The 26,150-nt window shown below is 41.6% G+C and overlaps 1 protein-coding gene across 2 annotated transcripts in view; it reads right to left on the bottom strand.

The window, feature by feature from the left end:
- Positions 1-26,150, bottom strand: part of LOC126484378 (scm-like with four MBT domains protein 2) — a 194,327-nt gene that overhangs the window by 33,645 nt on the left and 134,532 nt on the right. For both annotated transcript variants that reach the window (XM_050107866.1, XM_050107867.1), the window contains exon 10: positions 9,810-10,103. In XM_050107866.1, coding sequence (XP_049963823.1) covers positions 9,810-10,103 — 294 coding nt within the window. The remainder of the gene's footprint in view (positions 1-9,809; positions 10,104-26,150) is intronic.

Below are 26,150 nucleotides of genomic sequence, written 5' to 3'. Positions count from 1 at the left end.
AACCCTAAATATTCCCCCCCCTGAAACATTTATCTCTCTAACTTCCCCCTAGGCAGCTTAATTCCCCCTAAATTTAGGGGGAAATCCCCTAACTTGGCAACACTGCCTTTTATACACAACAATGCTAATCACTTCGCTTGGAACAACTATCAACTACTCCTTGTCCACAATAACTTTACGATTGCACTGGTGCTACCAGAAGCAGAGGAAATTGGCACTAGTTGAAAGATATTCATTTGTCTCTGAACGCTGCCAATGATAAGTTCCTTACTTCCTTGTAGATACAAAGCGCAAGCTACGCCTACTGCCGCTCCCAACAGCCACTGCACCAATCTACCACGTTAACATAGACAAGTAGCAGCCATACCTTGTCATCCACCAATATATCGAAGGCGCAGGATTTTCAAATAGTAAGGAAAATATTGAAACTGCCCTGAAAATCGGGAGATCGGTCTTCACTGTCGGGAGATCGGGAGGAAGAAGGAAAAATCGGGAGTCTCCCGCTTAAATCGGGAGTCTCCTGCTTAAATCAGGAGAGTTGGCACGTCTGTAATAATAGTAGATGCAGGTACTTCCAGATTTTCAGATTCTGAAAATATAAGTTGTTACTACATACAAAACTACATGCCTGATGGAACTTGTTTTCATGCTAGACTTGGCACTAACTCCAGAGAAATTAAGTTTACCATTGTGAAATGTAGTGGAAAAATATTTACAAGCAGTGGAAAAATATTTACATATACTGAATAATCACACAAGCAAACAAAGTCACCGTATCTAGGTATTGGGACCCGACTACGACTGCATCTGACATGGGCAGCAATCTGATGGAGTAGATGGTGGGGACAACGAGGTGGCATGGGGTGGGGAGGGGCAGGAATAGCAAGAGATGGGGAATAATAGCAAGGGAGAGTAGGGAGGGGAGGGGGGGGGGGGGGAGGGGAAAGTGCAGCTGCTGCCTGCGAAAATGTTCGGAGACAGGATAGGGCTGCTAGAGGCAGTGTCAAGAGGCTATTCTGGAAGGGGGATGGAAGAGGGGCAGAAAGGGAGAAAGAGTAATACCCTCTCCATCTGTCTCACAACAGTATTCCGACATCCCCGGAACCTACGCAATATCCTAGTCCATTCCTACTCCATCCCCTCTCCCAGAACCCTTGCCTCATGGTTCATATCTCTCCAATAGACCTAAATGCAAGACCTGCACCATACATCCTTCCACTACCACCTTCTCCAGTCCTGTCACAGGCATCTCCTACCCATCAAAGGCAGGGCCACATGTGAAGGCAGCCATGTGATCTATCAACTAAGCTGTGACCACTGTCACTTTCTACATGGGCGTGACAACTAACAACCAGTCTGTCCACATAAATGGCCACTGCCAAACTGTGGTCATGAGACAACTGGACCACCCAATTGCAGAAATGTCACCCAATATGAAGTACTTCACTTCAATGACTGCTTCACAGTGTGTGCCATTTGGATTCTTCCTATCAATACCAGCTTTTTTGAACTGCACTTGTGAGAACTATCCCTAGAACATATCCTTCGTGCGTATAACACTCCTAGCCTCAACCTTCACTAGACCCTGTCCTCCATCCACCTATCCCTTTCCCTGCTCCCACTCCAGCATTACACATGCCTACTACCTAACCATGCGTGTACTAGCCTTGTACCCTTCTCTAAGACTCTCCCCCTCTGCCCCCAGCAAAGCCTTCTGATACAGCACCAAGAAGCAATATAGCACTATCCTGCCCCAACATGCTGCCACCTCTATCATGCTATTAATCCCCCACCCCACCCCATGCCACCTCCTTACCTCCATCAGACACTGCAACAGACTTCTGCTTACATCTAATATTATCACAGTTGGGTGCCAGCACCCAAAGACAATGACCTTTGTCTTTCGCAGGCAAGTGCTCTACCAACTGAGCTACCCAAGCATGACTCGTGATCCGTCCTCACAGCTTTATTTCTGCCAGTACCTCGTCTCCTACCTTTCAAACTTAATAGAAGCTCTCCTGCAAAACTCCCAGAACTAGCACTCCTGGAAGAAAGGATAGTGTGGTGACATGGCTTAGCCACAGCCTGCGGGATTTATCCACAATGAAATTTTCACTCTGTAGCAGAATGTACATCGATATGATCATTGTGCTTGTGTGAATGTGAGTGTTTTCTACTTTGTAAGAAGGAATTTGTTCAAAAGGTTAACTATTTTAGCAGTCTTTTTCACTGTGCCTGTCTGCAACTCAATGCCTCCTCTATGTGATCAGCAGCAATCATATTCAAAATGAAAATTTCACTCTGCAGCTGAATGTGTCCTGGTATGAAACTTCCTGGTAGATTAAAACTGTATGCCGGACCAAGATTCGAACTCGGGACCTTTGTCTTTCGCAGGCAAGTGCTTTAACAACTGAGCTACTCAAGCATGACTCGTGATCCGTCCTCACAGCTTTACTTCTGCCAGTACCTCGTCTCCTACCTTTCAAACTTAATAGAAGCTCTCCTGCAAAACTCCCAGAACTAGCACTCCTGGAAGAAAGGATAGTGTGGTGACATGGCTTAGCCACAGCCTGCGGGATTTATCCACAATGAAATTTTCACTCTGTAGCAGAATGTACATCGATATGATCATTGTCAAAGTACTATAGTATTGCAGAGCTTTATTTATTATACCATAAACAAACAATGAAAAAATAGGTTGGAACAACGTAAATATGTAAAAGATATATTGTTACTCATCAAGCAGAGGATGCATTAAGTAGCAGGTAGGCACATTGAAAAAGACTGCTACATAGTATTAAGTATCAGACTAAGTCCTTTATCAGATGTAGACGCAATAAAAAGCACACACATTCTCATATGCATGAAACAAATGCAGGCATGCCCCCCCCCCCCCCCCCTCCCAATACACACATATGGCTGCTGTCTTCTCCGGGCATAAGATCTTCGTGTCTGGTGACAATGGTGACTGTGGCCGTGTGTGTATGTGTGTGTGTGTGTGTGTCACGCATTACACATGCAAGCTCAGTAAGGCAGGGTCAGGGTGCTACGAGTTTTTGGCAAGGGGACTTAAGACGATATGTATAGATGGGCAGTGGTGTTTTGAGGCAAGGGTAGGATGTCACTAAATGGAAAACTTTTGGAGATGGTGTCCGGTGTGCTCTTCCAAATGTTGGAAGGCAATTTGTGAGACAGGGAGTAGGTAGGTGGGGTTCCGCAATAACAGTATCTTATGAAGAGAACAGAGATGGTTCAGGAATGCCTGTGCAGCGGGGATTTGTTTCTCAAGTATGAAGTTGGTGAGGGAAAGAGATTGGTAGAATCAGTGAATTTAAAGATCATTGTGAAAGGAAGGGTAGCATCCACACAGAAAGTATTTTTATACTTAGACCACTGTTGTGTGTGTGTGTGTGTGTGTGTGTGTGTGTGTGTGTGTTTGGGGGAGGAGGGGGGTGGGTTATGTCATGGTCTATGGAGCACTTACAGAACCGGTTGTCGGATTGGATTTTAGCTCAAGGTAAGGACACATTTCTGAACTGATGTAGACCCTGCTCACCGATCCCTTTCTCCCCTCGTCCACTCCATCCATCACAACACCTCACCTCAATCACGCTGCAGTGACAGCTGGGACAACATAAATGTACATGCATATGTGTGTGTGTGTGTGTGTGTGTGTGTGTGTGTGTGTGTGTTTACTTGTTTGTTTGAAGTAGGATTCGTCCTAAAGCCAAACATTCTCAGTGTTCTTTATTTGCATGTTGACACTCAGCACAACTTATTACTGAATTGTCAACAAATTTTTTCTGGGATGAGTAAACAAAAACACTCTGAAGAAGGTCCTTGCAACAGTGACCGAAATGTTGGTAGATTTACATACTGACAATTCAGTCACAAACCCAGACAAAAAAATTTATCGACTGTAACAATTATTGGTGAATTGTTACCTTTCCTCTTCAAATCATTTAACTTTAAAATTTATGGCTCCTATAATGCACAGATACTGATTCCATAGGGTTCAAATGGGTGCTCGAACAGAATAGACTTTCTTGTCAGATATACAAGGTCATCCAGTTTGAACGAAGTTAACCCGTTTAAAATTATTCACTCACATCATCATATTTAATTTCTGATTGGTTGGTAGAGTGTATTCTTTCAATCATGAAACCAGTACATCCATTACATGATTATGCTGGTCCTTCTCAATGTCCACATAAGCACTGAGTTTCCTCCTCAATTCCATTCCAGAAGTTTAGCGTACCCTCCAATCCCTACTTAAATCCTTAGGCCAATTCCAGGATCTCACCTCCGAATCCATCTCCCTACTCATCCCAACTACTTCCTGCACAATCACTTTCAACATATTTTCCAACATTCATATACCTAAGAATCTAGGACATCCCCCTGTGGCTGGTTCTGTGTTCCCACCGAAAGAATCTTGGTTCTTGTTAACCAATACCTCAATCAACACACACACACACACACACACACACACACACACACACACACACTTTTCCTGTGTCCATTTGTACTTTCAATTGTTTGAAACCCCCCTCTATACAGGTTTCTGCACAGTTGTCCGACCCCTAGTATTATTTGTGTTTCTATTTTAATGTTCAGCTCATTACACAACTCACTAATTCGATTATTTAAGTCACAAACCATTTTGCTAATTTGATTACTTAAATCATTGCCATTTATGCTCTCAATTCTTGAATATGCTCCAATGTGTGCATATTAAATAAAGAGGAATTAGTTCACTCTTTTGGTTAAACCCACAAATGAAACTTTCCCAAATAAAATATACAGTTTCAAAAATCACACCCATAAGTAATGAAAACAATGCAGTAAAGCACAACACAATTAGAGATCTGTTGATCAACCATTACATACCTACTCGTAAGTACTTGCAGATCGGTCCTAACATAACGCAACAGACCCAAATCACTATCTTCTCCCGCTAGTTTTTTTTTTAAACCCACCTTCAGCCAAGATAAGCAAAAAACTGGATCCCTTTTGTGTTGACAATGCAGCATTTGAAAGAGCAACAAGATACTATCAAATTTTGTGTGAGGTTGAGCAAATATGCAACTGGGATATTCTCAATGTTGCAGCAAGCTTTGTGGACAATTGCTAAAAGACATTCACAGACACCCAGGAGGGGGCAGAAAATAATCTACAGTCTGGAGACCTCTCAAAAAGCAAAATCGAGGACAAAGTGCATCACATGGATGAATTTCTGAATGACAATGATGATGTTGCTTTGTATGGCGCTCAACGTCGTAGTCATCAGCGCCCGTTCTGAATGCCAATGCTCGATTAAATTCTGTGCATAACCCAACCAACAGCTACGGATTTTAGTGTTTACTACTTGAGTCTCTTTTCATATTTGTCAGTGATAGTTGTTAGAAATTCTGGGAATGCATCTGATATGATAACAGTCAAAGATTGTAGGAATTACATCATAGAAAAGTTATAAATTGATGCATATAAGTTGAGGAAAACTACAATTAGGTGAGTGAAATAAGATATAGGGAAATCTACTGACTTCATTTATGATGTTTTATGATACTGTAACAGAATATCAAAGAAAAGAATCCAACACCTCTTAAATCTCTACCTTGGAACAGATGAGGAGGAGTAATGTTTTCTTTAAGATTCACTAATATAATTACTTTTTAATACTTTAATTGGTGATTAATTCAAACAAGCTGCATAATGAAAATCCAAATTCTAAATTTAATTCTTCAGTCAAATTTTCTATAATTAACCACTATCTGTCCAGTTTGAAGAGATTACTTTGTGGCAAGCAAAATATTTTTGGAGTTTATCATCAATGTGCCCCATATGCTTGTCAACAGATTTCCTTCACACTGCAACTGCTTTAATAAATACACTGAAGAGCAAAAGAAACCGGTACATCTGCCTAGTATCGTGTAGGACTCCCGCGAGCTCGCAGAAATGCCGCAACACGACATGGCATGGACTTGACTAATGTCTGAGGTAGTGCTGTAGGGAAGTGACATCACAAATCCTGCAGGGCTGTCCATAAATCTGTAAGATAATGAGGGGGTGGAGCTCATCTGAACAGCATGTTACAAGGCATCCCAGATATGCTCAATAATGTTGATGTCTGATGAGTTTGGTGGCCAGTGGAAGTTTAAACTCAGAACAGTGTTCCTGGAGCCATTCTGTAGCAGTTTTGGACGTGTGGGGTGTTGGATTGTCCCGCTGGAATTGCCCAAATCTATCAGAATGCTCAATGGACATGAATGGATGCAGGTGGTCAGATAGGATGCTTACGTACATGTCACCTGTCAGAGTCATATCTAGATATATCAGGGGTCTCATATCACTCCAACTGCACATGTCCCACACCATTCTAGAGCCTACACCAGCTTGAACAACCCCTTGCTGACATGTAACGTCCATGGATTCATGGGGTTGTCTCCATATCCGTACATGTCCATTCACTCAATAAGATTCGAAATGAGATTCGTCCGACCAGGCAACATGTTTCCAGTCATCAACAGTCCAATGTCAGTGTTGATGGGCCCAGGCAAGGCATAAGGCTTCGTGTTGTGTAGTCCTCATGGGTACACGAGTCGGCTTTTAACTCCAAAAGCCCATATCAATGATGATTCGTCAAATGGTTCACACACTGACACTTGTTCATGGCCCAGCATTGAAATCTGTAGCAATTTGTGGAAGGATTGCACTTCAGTCACATTGAACAATTCTCTTCAGTTGTCATTCGTCCCGTTCTTGCAGGATCTTTTTCTGTCCACAACGATGTCGGAGATTTAATGTCTTACCAGATTCCTGGTGTTCACTGTACACTCGTAAAATGATTGTATGGGAAAATCCCCACTTCATCACTACATCGGAGTTGCTGTGTCCTATCGCTCGTGAGCCAACTATAACCACTTCAAACTCACTTAAATCTTGATAATCTGCCATTGTAGCAGCAGAAATTGATCTAACAACTGCATCTGACACTTGTTGTCTTATACAGGTGTTTCTGACCACAGCACCGTATTCTGCCTGTTTACATATCTCTGTATTTGAAAACAAATGCCTGTACCAGTCTCTTTGGCACTTGTATTTTATGGGTGTTCATCTACCAAAGGATTGATTATGCACATATCTACATCTAAATCTACATCAATACTCCGCAATCCACAGTACGGCGCATGGCGGAGGGTACTCCCATACCACTACTAGTCATTTTCTTTCTTGTTCCACTTGCAAATAGAACGAGGGAAATACGACTGTCTGCATGCTTCCATACAAGCCCTGATTTCTTGTATTTTATCTTCATGGTCCTTAAACATAATGTATTTTGGAGGCAACAGAATCAGATTGAAATGACAGTTCTCTAAATTTCCTCAATAGTGTTCCTTGAAAAGGATGCTGCCTCCCTTCCAGGGATTCCCATTTGAGTTCCCAAAGCATCTGCATAACACTTGCATATTGCTTGAACCCACCTGTACCAAATGTAGCAGGCCACCTCTTAATTGCTTCAATGTCTTCCTTCGCTCCGACCTGGTATGGATCTCAAACACGCTTTAGTAGTCAAGAAAAGGTTGCTTAGTGTCCTTTATGCGATCTCCTTTCCAGATGAATCACACTTTCCTAGAATTCTCCCAATAAACTGAAGTTGACCATCTGCCTTTCCTACCACAATCCTCACATCCTCATTCCATTTCATATCGCTTTGCAACGTTATGCCCAAATATTTAAACAACATGATTGTGTCAAGCAGAATGCAACTAATGCCATATCTGAACATTATGTGTTTGTTTTTCCTATTCATCTGCATTAACTTACATTTTTCTACATTTAGACCTAGCTGCCTTACATCACATCAACTAGAAATTTTGTGTAAGTCATCTTGTATCCTCCTACAGTCACTCAACTTCGACACCTTACTGTACAACACAACATCATCAGCATGCAACCACATATTGCTGCCTACCCTGCCTGCCAAATCATTTCTGCAGACAGAGAATAACAACAGTCCTACCACATTTCGCTGGGCACGCCTGACGATACCCATGTTTCTGATGAACGCTCACTGTCAAGGACAGCATACTGTATTCTATAAGTTAAGAAATCTTCAAGCCACTCACATATCTGTGAACCTATTCCATACGCTCGTACCTTCTTTTAACAGCCTGCAGTGGGGCACTGTGTCAAATGCTTTCTGGAAATCTAGAAACAAGGAATCTGCAATGTATCATGCGAGAAAAGAGTAAGCTGAGTTTCACATGGGCAATGTTTTCTAAGATGTTTTCTAAAAAAGATGCTGATTCGTGGACATGAGCTTCAAGGTCTCAAGAAAACTTATTATATTCTAACTGCATCACACCGACGTTAAGGGTATTGGACTGTAATTTTGCGGGTCCATTGTTTTGGCTGTCTTATACACAGGAGTCACGTGAACTTTTCTTCCAGTTGTTTTGGACTTTGCACTGGATGACAGACTTGCGTGCTAGGTAAGGGGCCAATGTCATAGAATACTCTGAAAAACTGAACTGGGATTCCTTCTGGATCTGGTGGCATATTAGTTTTCAACACTTTCAGTTGTTTCTCTAGGCCTGGGACGCCTATTACTATGTCATCCTTACGGGAGTTTGTTCGATGGTAAAATGACGATGTATTTGTATGGTTCTTCTCTGTGAATAATTTCTTGAATGTGAAATTTAAAACTTTGGCTTTTGTTTTGCTATCTTCTCCTGCCACACCAAACTGGTCAAGTGATTGGATGGAAGCCTTAGACCCACTTAGCAATTTTACACAGAATCAAAAGTTTCTCAGATTCTCTGCCACATCTTTTGCTAAAGTATGACAGTGGTAGTAGTTGTATACTTTGCACAAACATATTTTCACAGACACACAAATTTCTATTAACCTTAGCTTGTCATCATTTGCACATTCTCTTTTGAACCACGAGTTCAACAGCCTCAGCATTTTCAGAATCTTGTTATTAAACCATGACAGGCGTTTTCCATCCTTAACCCACTTACTAGGCACACAATTATCTAGGCTGATTTACAATCTGCTTGAACTTTGCCCATAATTCCTCTACATCCTTCATATTGTAACCAAGCGATGTCAGTTCACTGTCTAAGTGCGATGCTAACACCTGCTTATCTGTTCCTTCTAGCAGAAACACTTTCCTAGCCTTCTTAACTGATTTATTACCTTTTGTAACCATAACTGCTATAATGAGATTGTGATCGCTAATCCCCTTTTCTATACTGACTTTGTCGAAAAGATTCGGCCTACCATATTCCTCTGGTTGGAAATGTTCAGCAATGACATGTGCTTGATTAGACATTGTTTGGCTAATACCACAGTAGCCTGGCACTAGTTGGAGTTACACAGTGTCTGAGATCAGAGCAGTAGCACGGCACAAGGCGCTGTGAGCACTACACAGACCAACGGCACTGTACAGTGTCCTGGTTGTGCACCAAGCAGTTCCCAAATTGTTAAGCTAGGACAAGACGGAGAAACGGGTGCTCATTTGTGAGGAATTCTTGAAGCACGTTCGTAATGGCTTCGATATCTGGACAGAATCATTACTGGTGATGAGACTTGGATTTTTTTACTACGGTCTGGAGAATAATCAACAAAGTACATCAGCTTTTCTGGTGGCAATGAAAAATGTGGTTCACTAAATTAATATTTCTAATCCAACCACATCAAATAGGAAAGATGGCGACGTTAGTCCACAATGTATCATGATTATCCCAAAAAAAAGCACAGTAAAAAAAATTACAACTGAGGCTTGTTGAGCAAATACTTACTTAGCCTTAAGTACCTCAAGAACATGACCATGAGGTGGTTGCTTTGAATCACATTGCAGTTCTTTCAGAACACGACTAGATTTGTAGGCTACCGATATCACCATGGAAAGAACTTCTTTTAGTACTAGGGTCACTGGACCTGGACCCACCGATTTTGGCAAGCCTGACAGTTTGCCTTTGCTGAGGTACGGACCAGAAAAACACTTGTGATTGAAGTATATTTTTGGACACCAAGAGCTGCCATTTCCTGAACTGGTAGCAGGAACACTAGTGCTAGGTTTAGCCTCCACTGACCTAAAAACAATAAAGACAATATAATTACTATACTATAAAGATCAAAACTCAAGTAAAGAAAAACATTTATTCATGGTATTTAATGGACACTAAACACAATCGAGAAGTTTCAAAGATGTTGAATGAGTCAAGATCTATGAACATTAAACTTCTAGAATGAACCTTTCACTCTGGATCAGCGTATGTTCTCTTTTGAAACCTCTTGGGTGATTAAAATTGTGTGCTGAACCAGAAGGGGACGTTCCAGGTATCTATCCTTTCTGTAATACTGTCGTTACTTAATATTTACACGAATGCAGTGATAATTGTTAAAGGAGTGATCTCTGTCTATCTACTGAGAGAATGTAGGTCTCTCTATAGCACTGTTATTTTCATGCAGCCAAGAGGATTGCCTGATTCTAGGTGAGCATATAATCTTTGGGAATCACTAATAAGATAAGCACTTCAGTTTCCTTGTTCATCTGAAACTGATTGCTAAACAACGGAATATCCAGGCTGGAATAATGACAATATTATGAAAAGGATAGATAACTACTCACCATATAGCACGGATGCTGAGTTGCAGATAGCCACAATAAAAAGACTGTCAAACAAGTAACCTTTCGGCCAAAAATGCATTCATCAGAATCAATACACACACACACACACACACACACACACACACACACACAAAAAACCACAGTCTCTGGGTGCTGAGGCCACACTGCGAGCAGTAGCGCATGATGGGGAAGCAATCTGGGTGGCGAGGGTAAGCAGGAGACTGGGGCAGGGAGAGGAGGGGTGCAATAACAAGTTAGGGGTTGGGTATGGTGTGAAGTGCTGCATGTGGCGTTTACAGCGATGAGGTGGAGAGAGGGTAGTGCAGTCAGGATGTTAGACGGAGGGAAGGGGGGTAGTGGGAAAAGTGGGTGTGTTGGTGGAATAGAGGTCTGTGTAATGCTGGAATAGCAACAAGGAAGAGGATAGGTGGGTAAAGGACAATGAGTAATGAAGGTTGAGGCCAGGAAGGTTACAGGAGTGTAGGATACATAGCAGGGGGAGTTCCCACCTGCATAATTCAGAAAAGCTGCTGATGGTAGGAAGGATCCAGATGGCACAGGCTGTAAAGCAGTCACTGAAATGAAGAACGTCATGTTGGGCAGTATGCTCAGCAATTGGGTGGATCAGCTCTTTCTTGGCCACAGTTTGTCAGTAGCCATTCATGCGGACAGAGTGCTTATTGGTTGTCATACCCATGTAGAACACAGCACAGTGGTTGCAAGTTAGTTTATAGATCACGTGACTCATTTCACAAGTAGCCCTGCCTTTGATAGCACAGGTGATGCTTGTGACCAGGCAGAAGAGGTGGTGGTGGTTGTGGGAGGGTGTATGGGACCGGTCTTGTATCTGGGTTAACACAGTCATGAAGCTTTCCTCCACAAGCCTTAGCACCACAGAAGTATTAGTCCTTTTCAAAGGCCTCACCTTTTGCCCAACTCCCAAATTCAATCATGCAGGACTTGTTAAAGACCTTCTCTTCTTCTCCAGCCCCTACAGTGGAAAACCTTTTCGCTAACTACCCTACTAATCAGACTCAAAGATAAATATTGAACCCTGCTTGACACAGTTCACTCCTGCATCCAACCATGGTCCATCCCCACTGTCTCCACATTGCCTACCATTAACTTCCAAGAATATCTTAAACTCAAACCTTGCCTCACCATCATTCCCCAAATCCCTCAACATGCAAGCTAATGTTATGTCTGCAGGAAGAACTGCATTCCACCATCAAAACTGATCCTGACTTATAATCCTACCTGCTGACAAAGGCACCACCACTGTTGATTTGAACTGCAAGGATTACCTGGAAGAAGAATTCCACCAACTGTCAGTTTCATCCACCTCTTTCCAGAAATCCAGCAGGTCTCCAGTCTCTCCTCCAATCCTTAGGCCCATCCCAGAGCCTCTCTCAAGAATCCGTTTCTCTCCTCACCCCTATCACTCCCTGCACTCTTACCTTCTACATGCCTCTTAAGTCCATAAACCTAATCACCCAGGATGCCCCACTTTGGCTGGTTACTGTGCGTCCACAGAGAGAATCTTTGCTCTTGTAGACCAATGCATTTGGCCTAATACCTGCAACCTAAACTCGTATATAAAAGATACCAACCATTACCTCCAACGGTTCTCCACAGTTCCTGTTCCTTTACCATGTGGTGCTCTGCTCTTCACTACTGACATCACTTCTCTTTACACTAACATCCCTAATGCCCATGGCCTTGCTGCTATTGAACACTAACTTTCCCAATGTCCGACGAAATCCAAACCTACAATGTCCTTCCTAGTTGCCACGACCAACGATATCCTCACCCATAATTACTTTTCCTCTGAAGGCATCACCTACAAACAAATCTGGGATACGGCAATGGGCACCTGCATAGCACCATCCTATACCAACTTATTCATGGACCATCTAGAGGAATCCTTTCTAACCTCCCAGACACGCAAACCCCTCATCTGGTTCTTATTCTTTGATGTCATCTTCATAATTTGGATTGAGGGAGAGGACACCTTATCCACATTCCTCCAGAACCTCAATACGTACTCCCACATTCACTCCACCTGGTCCTCCTCACTAGGGATGGGCTATGATTGCGCTCAAGAAACGTGCGACGCGAAGGCAATTTCTCGAGAATTTCTCGGGTACGCTCGAGAAGTTGACAGTGCTGTGCTCTCTGAGAAATTGCGCAAATCTTCAGTACATGAAGCACTGAGCTGCAGCAGTCGTACTCGTCGTACGTACATGCTCGGAAAACTTTGAAATTCTATCATTGATATCAATTGTACTACCGTTATTAATGTGTACTGAAGTATTAGTATATGTCTCATAAGACAAAAATCATAGAATTGTTGTTTAAAACAAATCACAGAATTCGCATAAAACAGAAGCTTTATTCTTACAAAATAAATTACCTTGTACATTCTGCATGTATGCATGCATGCTTAAACGTAAAAGAGAAGTGCTATAGCGTATTATATACAGAAACTGCGTGCATACGTTTACTTACTGAAGAAAGAAAGGAAACAAAAGTTGTTCAGCAGAAGGCATTATTACATCCCATTGCTACACTGCCGTCGGTTTTTGTTTAGAAATATGATTTTATTAACCAATTGGCCTTTTAGTCTGGTTCTTTGTTTGTTTATAAGTAGTCCTGTTTTTGAAAATATTCTTTCACTGGGAACAGTAGTTGCAGGTATTGCAAGATATTTTTTTTGGCCACGACAGGTAGACCTGGGTAACTGTTTTCATTTTCTCTCCCAGTAGTGAAAAGGATTATCCGTGCGTTGTAGGCACGGTTCTTCCAAATATTGTTGTACCTCCAGGTCTATTCTATCACAACCGCTTTTCATTATATTTTTATTGGAAACCTCTTCATCGAAAGAAGCCCATAAGGAACTACTGGCGTTTTGTACGAAATGGTACTCGTGGCTAGTGTCGTTAGCAGCCGAATGAGTAGATTGTACGGTCTCTACCACGTTCGTGCACTCTGCAATTAGGCTTGCAACGGCATGTTTTGAATGAATGGGATTCGTAAATAGTAATGTTTTGAATCTTGGATCGAGAACTGTGGCAACGGTATGTACTTTGTTTCTATTAATCCTAGCCGGGCTATTAGTGAGTTGTGCAGATGTTGCTGTAGCTCTTGCGCTATCATGGTAGGCCACTTCCCATTGCATACGGTTAGGATTAACTGCCTGATTATTGGAATAGCTTTCGAAAGAGAGGTATAGTTTTCAGTTGAGATTTAACTTGTTACCACTTCAAATGGCTCCAGTATACACAAATATTCGCTCAAAATTCGCCACTCGTCAGCTGTGAGGTTCTCTACACCTGAATACAAAGTTGATAAACAGGCTGCAATGCATTCCTTTTGCTCCACTAGACGTTGTAGCATATAAAACGTACTGTTCCATCGGGTTTCGGTTTCCTCAATCAATTTATGAATAGGTTTTATCATTAGATCCTGGATCTCATGGAGTTTTTCATTAGCATTGCAACTTGTTTTAAAATAGGTAACAATTTTTCTGGCCTTTTCCCGCATTATGCAGAGCTCACTGTTGCTGTTCAAAGAACTTTTCACAACTAAATTGATGGTGAGTGCTAAACACGGCACATGTTGCATATCTATGTTGCCACTGTGAATAAGTTGTACGGCTGCCGTCACGTTACTGGCGTTGTCAGTTGTGATGCTTACAACTTTGTTTTCAATGTTCCATTTTGAAATCACGTTATCTAACGCCTCACTAATATTTAGCGCTGTATGCTTTTCTGGGAAACAGAATGTCTCGAGAGCCAAAGCTTTCAGGCACCAATTAGTGTTAATGAAATGACCAGTTACAGCAATATATGCCTCACTATTGAGTGAGGTCCAAACATCGGTCGTTAAAGAAACACAAGTAGAGTCTTCCACGGCCAAGTTTACAGCCTCTTTCTGTTTATGGTAATCGTCCTCAATCATGAGGCGCAACTTTTTTCGATTTGATATCGAGTATTGTGGGTCCAACAGTGAAACAAAACATCGAAAACCAGTGTCCTCGACGATTGAAAGCGGTTGAAAATCGTCTGTTATCATGGCCACTAGTGCTTCATCTAGCTGTAGCCGTTTACTTCCCTCTATACAGAGAAACGTAAGATTTAGATCAGTGCTCCTGCGAGGAGATACGTTATGCTCGACTACTAGTCCAATAAAATTACATATCGTATCGTGCAAAAGCTAGGATAGTATTGGTTTGATTTTGCGGTATGTTGTACGTTATGGGAGTACGATTAAAAAATCAATGTTTTTTAAGCATGGCGGATCGCTTCGGACACTATTCGAACTTTTGCACAGAATTCACCTTTTGTACCAACGTACCTGGATATTTTGTCTACCTCGCACTATTGGAAGAATGAGCCTCTGTATCCATGGACATCGCTGTTTTATTGCTCAATAAATTGTGCAGTTTAAGATGTCTAATCATGCCCGTTGTATTTTTTGATACATTACGGAGATTTTTACGACAAATGATGCAACTAACGTTATCCCCATTCTCCGTAAAGTATTGCCAGCACCATGACGTTCGTTTTCGAGTGTCCATATCGATTTGAATAACAACTTTACTCGAATGAAACCTGAGACATACTAGTTACGAGCACAGCGAGCGTGTTTGTCTAGCGGCGGCATTCAATTCATAAAACAACAGCGGTGCAGCGTATGTTGTCGCAGCCATCTGGCGCTTAGCATCACACGCCGCTGAGCCATTTCTCGTGAGCTTCTCGAGAATTGCTTGAGAACTAGAGGCTCGAGAAATTCTCGGTGCGCTCGAGTCGCCGCGCCTCGCCATCCCATCACTGCTCCTCACCCAAACAGCCGCCTTCCTCGGTGTTGACCTCCTTCCTTCAGTAGCTCCATCTATATCAAAGCAACCAACTACCAGTGATGCCTCCACATCGACAGCTTCACTCATTCCATACCAAGAAGTCCCTTCCATACAACCTAACCACTCTTGGTCATCACATCTGTAGTGACAAGCAGTCACTCTTGATATATACCAATGGCCTCACTGAGCCTTCACATGCCGTAATTACCCTCCCAACCATGTACAAAAACAGATCTCCAGGTGCTTTATCTCCCCAGTCACCCTGCACCTCCCAAAGCCCCACTGCCCGGCTACAGACGAGCATTCCCTTGTGACTAAGTATCACCCAGGACCGGACCAACTAAATCACATTCTCTGCCAGGGTTTCCACTACCACTCATCATGCCCTGAAATGAGGAAGTCCTACCGACTAAACTTCTTGTTCCTCCCACAGTTATATTCCACCACCCACTGAACCTATACAATATCCTTGTCCTTCAAACCCCTGTAATAGATCTAGATGCAAGGCCTGTCCCATACATCCTCCAACCACCACCTACTCCCATCTGCTCACGAGCATCACCAATCCCATGTGAGGCAGGACTACCTGTGAAATGAGTCATGCGATCGACAAGATAACCTGCAACCATTGTGCTGCAATCTATGTGGGTACAACAACCAACAAGCTGTCTGTCCACCGACAAACTGTGGCCAAGAAACAGCCGGACGACCCAAATGCTGAGCATGCTGCCCAACATGACATTCTTCATTTCAATGACTGCTTTACAGCCTGTGCCATACAGATCCTTCCTGCCAACATCAGCTTTTCTGAATTGCACAGGTGGGAACACTCCCTGCAATTCATCTACATTCTAGTAATCCTGCTGGCCTCAACCTTTGTTAGTCATTATAATCTACCCACCTATCCCCATTCCAGCCTATACAGCTCTCTATTCCATGAACACATCCACAATCTTTACTTCTCTCCTTTTCCATTGCTGCTGCCCTGCCCCCTCCCAGCCCTCCATCTAACATCCCGACTGCACCTCACTGCCCTGCCCTCCCTCCAGCTCGTCTCGTCTCTGTATGCTCCCAAAGCAGCACTTTTCTGTCCCCCCACCCATACCTAATATCCCTCGTCCTCACTGCTATAGCCTCCAGCTCACCCCCACCAATATTCTTATTGCTTCTCTCATCACACACTGCTGTTGACAGTTTGGCCTCAGCAGCCAGAGACTGTGGTCGTGTGTGTGTTTGTTGTCTGATTCCAATGAAGGCTTTATTCGCCAAAGGCTTACTTGTTTGACAGTCCTTTTGTTATGTCTATCCATGACAATGCACCTCCTCTGTAAGGTGAGTAGTAATCTGTCCTTTTCATAACACTGAAATTGATTATTGTGATCAGCCCCAAGTACCAGCAAGAATTAAATGTACTACAAAGTGAATGTAACAGTTCCAGGATCTATGTATGATGAGCTACTATCTACTGTAAACAATATTCTTATTGCTCAATATACTGATAAATAATTTTGCTAAAGATTTACTTTACTTACATCAGCTGCATTGCACAGAAGAAATTTACGAAAACATTTGTATAACAACTGCTACTGCTAAGTATGAAAAATGTGTACCAGAGCTTCTGCCTTAAATTACCTATGCGTTAACACAATTTTAGTTTTTTATCCAGATGGATAACAAGGGATTTTGTATACTATATTTAAGTTTAGGGCATGGTCATTAATAAACATTTCTGGTACTAGTGATTCATTTCTATTTCTTCGAATTTCATGTTAGTCATCGTAAGATTTAGACGAATTGTTGGTATGAAACTGGTGAAAGCAGGCTCAGCTATCATCAGGGATGTATCAGTACAACTGAGTTGTGCCGTGGATCAGTATGCAAGTAAACATTATAGTCCAGAATGAGATCGAGGTACTGGCAGAAGTAAAGCTGTGAGTACCGGGCGTGAGTCGTGCTTCGGTAGCTCAGTTGGTAGAGCACTTGCCCGCGAAAGGCAAAGGTCCCGAGTTCGAGTCTCGGTCGGGCACACAGTTTTAATCTGCCAGGAAGAAACATTATAGTTTTTGATAAATTTTTTATATCTTAGATATTTCATTTACACTGGTTAGGAGTGGATGTGCACTTAGTACCAAACCATGTGGAAATCCATATTTGACAATACCCCAATTCTACATCTACATCTGTACTCCGCGAGCCACCTTACGGTGTGTGGCGGAGGGTACTTATTGTACCACTATCTGATCCCCCCTTCCCTGTTCCATTCACGAATTGTGCGTGGGAAGAACGACTGCTTGTAAGTCTCCGTATTTGCTCTAATTTCTCGGATCTTTTCGTTGTGATCATTACGCGAGATATATGTGGGCGGTAGTAATATGTTGCCCATCTCTTCCCGGAATGTGCTCTCTCGTAATTTCGATAATAAACCTCTCCGTATTGCGTAACGCCTTTCTTGAAGTGTCCGCCACTGGAGCTTGTTCAGCATCTCCGTAACGCTCTCGCGCTGACTAAATGTCCCCATGACGAATCGCGCTGCTTTTCGCTGGATCATGTCTATCTCTTCTATTAATCCAACCTGGTAAGGGTCCCATACTGAAGAGCAATACTCAAGAATCGGACGAACAAGCGTTTTGTAAGCTACTTCTTTCGTCGATGAGTCACATTTTCTTAGAATTCTTCCTATGAATCTCAACCTGGCGCCTGCTTTTCCCACTATTTGTTTTATGTGATCATTCCACTTCAGATCGCTCCGGATAGTAACTCCTAAGTATTTTACGGTCGTTACCGCTTCCAATGATTTACCACCTATGGCATAATCGTACTGGAATGGATTTCTGCCCCTATGTATGCGCATTATATTACATTTATCTACGTTTAGGGAAAGCTGCCAGCTGTCGCACCATGCATTAATCCTCTGCAGGTCCTCCTGGAGTACGTACGAGTCTTCTGATGTTGCTACTTTCTTGTAGACAACCGTGTCATCTGCAAATAGCCTCACGGAGCTACCGATGTTGTCAACTAAGTCATTTATGTATATTGTAAACAATAAAGGTCCTATCACGCTTCCCTGCGGTACTCCCGAAATTACCTCTACATCTGCAGATTTTGAACCGTTAAGAATGACATGTTGTGTTCTTTCTTCTAGGAAATCCTGAATCCAATCACAAACCTGGTCCGATATTCCGTAAGCTCGTATTTTTTTCACTAAACGTAAGTGCGGAACCGTATCAAATGCCTTCCTGAAGTCCAGGAATACGGCATCAATCTGCTCGCCAGTGTCTACGGCACTGTGAATTTCTTGGGCAAATAGGGCGAGCTGAGTTTCACATGATCTCTGTTTGCGGAATCCATGTTGGTTATGATGAAGGAGATTTGTATTATCTAAGAACGTCATAATACGAGAACACAAAACATGTTCCATTATTCTACAACAGATTGACGTAAGCGAAATAGGCCTATAATTATTCGCATCTGATTTATGACCCTTCTTGAAAATGGGAACGACCTGCGCTTTCTTCCAGTCGCTAGGTACTTTACGTTCTTCCAGCGATCTACGATAAATTGCTGATAGAAAGGGGGCAAGTTCTTTAGCATAATCACTGTAGAATCTTAAGGGTATCTCGTCTCGTCCGGATGCTTTTCCGCTACTAAGTGATAGCAGTTGTTTTTCAATTCCGATATCGTTTATTTCAATATTTTCCATTTTGGCGTCCGTGCGACGGCTGAAGTCAGGGACCGTGTTACGATTTTCCGCAGTGAAACAGTTTCGGAACACTGAATTCAGTATTTCTGCCTTTCTTCGGTCGTCCTCTGTTTCGGTGCCATCGTGGTCAACGAGTGACTGAATAGGGGATTTAGATCCGCTTACCGATTTTACATATGACCAAAACTTTTTAGGGTTCTTGTTTAGATTGTTTGCCAATGTTTTATGTTCGAATTCGTTGAATGCTTCTCTCATTGCTCTCTTTACGCTCTTTTTCAGAGCTTTGTTTAACTACTGTTGCACAGTTTGCCTGTAATGAAATAAAGTCCATTCATACAACAGGTTGGCTTTAATGCCACAACATTTTAATTTACATAGTAGAATTTTACTGTTCACACTATCAAAGGCTCTGGTAAGATCATAGAAAACCTCCACAGGATATCTTTCCTTGTCTGGCTCTGCCAGACTTCATTTGTGAGGCCATTTTTGCTTTCTTAGAAAATAATCCTACACAGTAGCAAAACTGAGATGTAGGTAACAAGCTTTACTCATTAATGTGGATCATTAGGCTGCCTCTGCAGGCAATTTTTTCAACACTTTGAGATCCAGCTACTTAGAAAAATTTTGGGCCCACAAAACAAGCAACCTATGTTGTCATTTAAAACGTTACTGGAATTTTTGTGTTTTATATATCTTGAAGGTTAGTACACACCATAAAAAAAGCTTCAAAGTTTATTTTTCCTATTTATTGTAGTTCTTTGATATATTTAAATTTTAGAATAATAATCCCCAAAAATGAAATTATCCTTAAAAACAAAAAGGTGTGAGATGAGTTCTTGAGCAGATTCACATGTAACTCTCTTTTGTGTATGAAAAATTCTGAAATATTCTGGCATGCAGAGAGGTATGTCGTACTCAGGGCAATGCCAGTTTGTTTTGTCGGTGAATGGTCTCATATTTCCAAACAAATCACGGAATGCTGCTACTTCATGATAGTCATCTGCAAAAAAGATGAGATTAAGACAAATAAAATAGAACTAAATTGTAATTACAGCAGTGTTATCTGCAGTAACAATATTGTTGGCAAAAAAATCATAGCACATTGCAGCTTGCCTGAGTATGAATTTTCTTCAACCTTTTTCCACTGAGATATTTCTCCCTCTGATGCAGAATCACTGAATCTTCCTCTTGAGCTTTCAAAATTTCAAGCACACTATATAAATGTGATCAATTTGTAGCAGAATTACAGCAAACTTCAAAACCTGATAAGTACACACACAAAACTCATAACAACACAAGCACACTTTTGCTCTGTTGCATTCACTACTGTTTCTGTCAAAGTAAGTCTCAAAATTGACAACAGAAGACAGCACCTGTCAACAAACAGTAAGTATATTCTTCTCATACAAAATGAGACCACTTTTTGATCAACAAGTGTCTCTGGCGTCCAGAAAACTTGCGACCCAAGTTGTAATCAGGTGCAGTCTTTTGAACACAGTGTTGTAGCATGAGTTACACTACGGCTTGGTCGCCAAAGTGTTAAGTCTTGAAGGAGCAAAATGCATCTGTAATTTGAGTTGTTTTTCTTATGATGTAACTTACCAAACGAAAGCATTGGCATGTTGATAGACACACAAACAAGCACAAACACACACACACACACACACACACACACACACACACACACACACACACAATATATATATTACTGAGTGCTTTAAAAGTGCTTTTTCATGCCCATGAGCCTGAAAAAGTTTGACAACTGATCATGGAATATTAAATAACTATTTCAAAAAAAAGTGACTGGTTGCAGTTTTATGCATGTACATTAAAAGTGGAATTAGTCACTGATTCATCTCAGGAGATGAACAACCTAGATCAAAAAGTGTCATCTATAGACAAGGTGCAAGAGGAAACTGCTGATAAACTTAAGATCGTGACTGACATGCAGACTCAGATGCAAGAGGCTTAGTCAGAAGTTTGCACAAATTCAGAAACTATGACAGGTACTATTAATGAGTTGCAATCTTTACATGCAGATTTGTGAGAAGTAGTACAGGAGCTGTTGGTAAAACAGAGTAATTCAGATTTGGGCACTAAATTCATAAAGAAAGCACAAGAAAAAAACTGTGCAGGAGGTAGAGTGTATAAAGAACAGAGACAAAGTGGGAATGCTACATAAGAGTATGACACTCACACACATGGTCATACAAGCACTCTTTTACTTATGTCAAAGCAGCTGAAGAGGTAGTAAAGGAAAAGGAATTGATTGCTAGGATTGGGCTAGGCTTAAAGGCAGCAGAAGAGAAGTTACAGAGCAATCTAATTAATGTTGCAGATGTCACAAGAGAGACACCAACAGAAAGCAATCGGGTGCATTAGGGTAGGATAGAAGGTAGTAATACTTATCAACCATTTGCTACCGGCCCTTCATACAGAGGAGAAAGGAATTATAAAATGCAACAGGCACTGCCAATGTCAATACTAGTTGCACAAACATATCCAGAGTATAATCTGCTGCATCTGAACTATCTCACAGCAGCAATAGACAATACTTATTTTTTTCTAATTTGTTAGTCGATGAGTGTCTGCTCCCTCTTTCAACAGAGGGTAATAGAATTAACCACATAGTGTTTATCAGTGCTTTTCGAAACGCCTTACACCACAACTGGACAGAAGCACAGAAGATCCGGTTCATTGTCGGGTACACAGAGGGCGACATTTTAATGTGAGCAACAGATAGAGATGCCATACCTATCAGCAATCTGAACAGGCATTTCACGACAAATATTGGTCCACAGCCATCCAAGAGAGGCTGCATCGAGAGGTTTTCAACCAATCTCCATTTATTACACACAAAACTGAGGACGATTTTGAAAAATACTTAAACAAAACGAGATATTGCACAAAACCAGTTTCTCACGTGTATTGAAAATACTGAAAAGCTGCCTGCCCATCTACATCAAGGAAAAAGCTGATCACTATACCTGAAAATGATTGACCTTATATATGAAGAGGGACCATTGCAACCACAGAATATTAATACACAGTGCGCATTTCCACAAAATAGTCAACAGCAGTCACGGTTGACACCCATATGCCCCGTGCAACAACAACAACACAAGAAATAATCATGGTAATGGGGGAACCCGAAGTACAAATGAGGTTTCAAAGAAAATCACAAACAGAAATATAACAGACTAGTTTATACTGAACAGAGGAGCTGTGTCCAACAAGTTCACAACCAACCCCCCCCCCCCCCCTGCCCCCCCTCCTTCCCCTGCAGGTGGCAATAATCCATAATACGATAATTGATTGGGAGGAACGACTGCAAACAGACCATCCAGCAGACCTCCACCTGGCAATTACAATCAACAGAATAACAACTGTATACCAAGTGGGAGACAAGGACAGGGAGAAATTAATTTCAGGGTAGTACAGAACATGAACTAGCGAGGTCAAACCCACAAAGTGCAGGTAGGTGAAGTTACTCACAAGGAAGAGGCTAACCCCCGACAAATCAGGAAAATTATTCCAAATTACTTTCTCAGGGAGTCAGTGCAAGCTGTAATTAATGTCCATATATGTGATCTACAATGGTGTTCAAAATCAAAGCAACAAACTGCTATTTCCCCAGCCTGTGTCTAATTCATGATATAATCATACAAACCGTCAACAGGTGACCCTATGATTGTGTTCTGCATGGAAGATGGCATTTCGGTCAATGGAAAAACACGCTGACAATGAAGTCAGGACACCTATCTATCAAACATAATAGTGTTTGCTTGGTAGTCCCACATCCACAACTGCTGTGTGCACAGTCACAGACAGTACAGTATGACACAGAGAAGACAGCTACCATACTTTCTGCGGTGCAGGACCATAGGAAGAATGGAAGCAGGACAGTTGAAAACTCGTGCAGCCCGATGGCTTAACATGAATCATTCTGTTGTTCCTCAGATGTGGCGACAGTTTATAGGGCCCAAAACCGTATCCCGACGACCATGGCAGGTGCGACCATGTGAGACATCAGAAAGAGAGGATCGTTATTTGGTTGTACAGGCACGACAGTAGTGCCTTAGTACTGCACAGCAATTAGCATCTGACCTTGCAGAATCCAGTGGACGTGTCATATCAAGGCAAATGGTGTACAGAAGGCTTCGACAGAGTAGCCTTTATTGTTGGAGACCTGCTGTATGTGTGCCTCAGACATGTCTTCACAAAAGGGAACGTCTGCAGAGGTGTCGTCAACATCCCACACAGACAGCCAATGTTCTTTTCATAGATGAGTCCCGATTTGGTCTAGAGTGTGGTTATCAATGGATTCACATCTGAAGGGAATGTGGAACATGATTTAGAGACCCGAACATTGTGGAAAGAGACTGATACCAAGGAGGATTGCTAATGGTGTGGGCAGGGATTATGTTGATCACTCAAACATATCTTCACAAAATTGTATGGGTGAACCGGGAAGGTTTAACTGCTGTCAGGTATCGTGGCGAGGTCCTGGGACTTAATATACAGTTGTTACGAGGTGCTGATGGATGATAATGCTCACTCTCACAAACCATGTGTGGTCTTGGAAACAGAAGATACTGCATGCATGGTGTGGCCTGCTCGCTCTACTGATTTAAATCCCATAGAGCATGTCTGGGATGCACTAGAGAGATGAGCTGCATCACATCAGCATCCACCAACTGCTCTCCAAGATTTGCAAGCAGCTCCACAGGAAGAATGGGCATCCAACATGACACTGATAGCATTACTCACAGCATGTTTCATCACTGTCAGACCTGTATTGTTGCCAGTGGTGGTCACACCCCATAGTGACCAAATTAACCAGTTGTCAGAATGTGTGTACAAATCTGTAAGTTGGAAAAAACAAAGGACATTTTCATCTACTGTTAAGCATGTTGCAGTTGTTTAGATTTTGTATTTTTCACATTGTTTTGACTTTGCAATCACTTGTTTATACTGTTTTGTGGCAAAATAAATGCCACCTAGCAAAATTTCTGTTTGTTGCTTTAATTTTGGACACCTGTGTAGATGTACCTGTGCTACTTGACATGGGTGCATCGGAAAATGTAATATCAAGAGGGGTGTTTAAAGAACTGCAAAGATGATGTTTTATACCAATTTTTCCCGTGCAGAATTGCTGTACTATGACCACAGTTGGGAGCACGTCAAAAGGAGTTAAATTTCAGGCATTAATACCCATTATCATCAGCAATTTTTCTGGAAGCGGAAAAGCTTGTAGTAAACTGTCTTATTGGGATGGGTAGCTCTAGACAATACAAAGCACAGATTGGCGTAGGGCAAGGAAAGTGTTCTTTACAATCAACGAACAAAGGTTATCAGTACATTTAATTAAAACCAGCACAACTGAAAACACACTGAAGACTAGTACTGATATCAGAGTACTATTCCCATATCCAAACATCCCATTTCTTGATATACCAAGGGGTGAGCAGCTGTCTGATCAAGACATGAACCTAGAGACTGTTTGAACCAAGGCAAGTGCATCTGCTTGTTTGTCGGAGGGCCAGAAGGAGGTGTTACAAGAAGTAATACTTTCAGTATGTGCAGGTATTTAGAAGATGCCCAAGGGTAATAAAGGGTTACATGTATAAAATAGACATTTACCCACATGAGACGTTCTGCTTTTCTTCATATCCAATTCCTTTGGCAAAAAGAGAAGCCATCAGAAAAGAAATTGAAAGGATGATAAACTGGAAGATCGTACAACCCTCCTCCTATTCCCATTTTGTAGACCTATTTTAGCTATCACCAAGCCTGATGGTAGTGTTAGGCTTGTGCTTGACACCCGAAGTATAAACAAAATCATTGTTCCAGTCAGGACATGCTCTGAAACCTTGATGAACAATTACTGGAATTTCACAATGTTTAAAAGTATCCTATTGGCAAATATCATTACATGAGGATAGTAGGAAGTACCCAGCCTTTGTATGTGGAGGCAGCAGCTATGAATTTTGTGTTTTGACATTTGGCTTGAATGTGAACGTATGTAAATGGAAGCTTTTGTACACTGGGCCATTTGTGGTTTCTAAAATTCCACATCCAGGAGCATGTAAATTAGCCTGCCCCAAAAGTGGAAAGAACAAGGGACTTTATCCACACAAGGATCTAAGAGAATTTGTACACTAAAAGGATTGGACAAAAGTCAAACCTCATTTGAACTACTGTACATGAGCAAATGAAATACTATATTTCAATATAAAAGGTCCATGAAAATTTTTTCTTAGTTTTAAGAGACAAATTTCATTTTTTTTTATTTATATATTTTTAAATGGGAACAAGGTAAGTTACATAATTTAAGATTCAGTTTAATGTCAAAAGGCTTTATGAAGCCTGAAAATCAAACATGATCACAGAGATGCCAATTCATTCTACAATACGTAAATTTTTCAAATACAATGTGATAAAGAAACTGATGTGCAAATACATGAAGTAGCTTTACGAGAGAGACAGGATCTGCAGGCGTAGTAGGAGCTAACACACAGATCAGCAACCTCAGCGCATGCACAGAAATAGTTCAGTCCAACATGCCACTTCCCATGCCAACTTGGCATCTAGCTGCCAAATAAGTTATATTCTGAAGATTTTAATGTAAGTTAATTACTATTAAAATGAAGGAATCTGCCTTATAAGAATAAAACTAATACAGTAAGGAGGTTTAAAACAAAGGAAAATTTACAGAGGAAGAAAGAATCACTAACTACAGAGACCTATCTACGCACTACACCAATATTTACAGTATATACAGATTTATGTAGTAGTTACATACACAATGAATAAAACACCATAAAGAAAGTATCTACATACAACAAAAGAAAGACTAATTGTAGGAGTATGGTTACATTCTGAACAAACCACAAAAGACAGTGAGGTTGTGACTGTCTAAAACTACACCTATTAATTGCAGTTGT

The sequence above is a fragment of the Schistocerca serialis genome, chromosome 6, assembly GCF_023864345.2.
Source record: "Schistocerca serialis cubense isolate TAMUIC-IGC-003099 chromosome 6, iqSchSeri2.2, whole genome shotgun sequence".
NCBI classification, from domain to species: domain Eukaryota; kingdom Metazoa; phylum Arthropoda; class Insecta; order Orthoptera; family Acrididae; genus Schistocerca; species Schistocerca serialis.
Note: the sequence above shows the minus strand (reverse complement) of the source record. Positions and strands in the feature narration are given on the sequence as shown.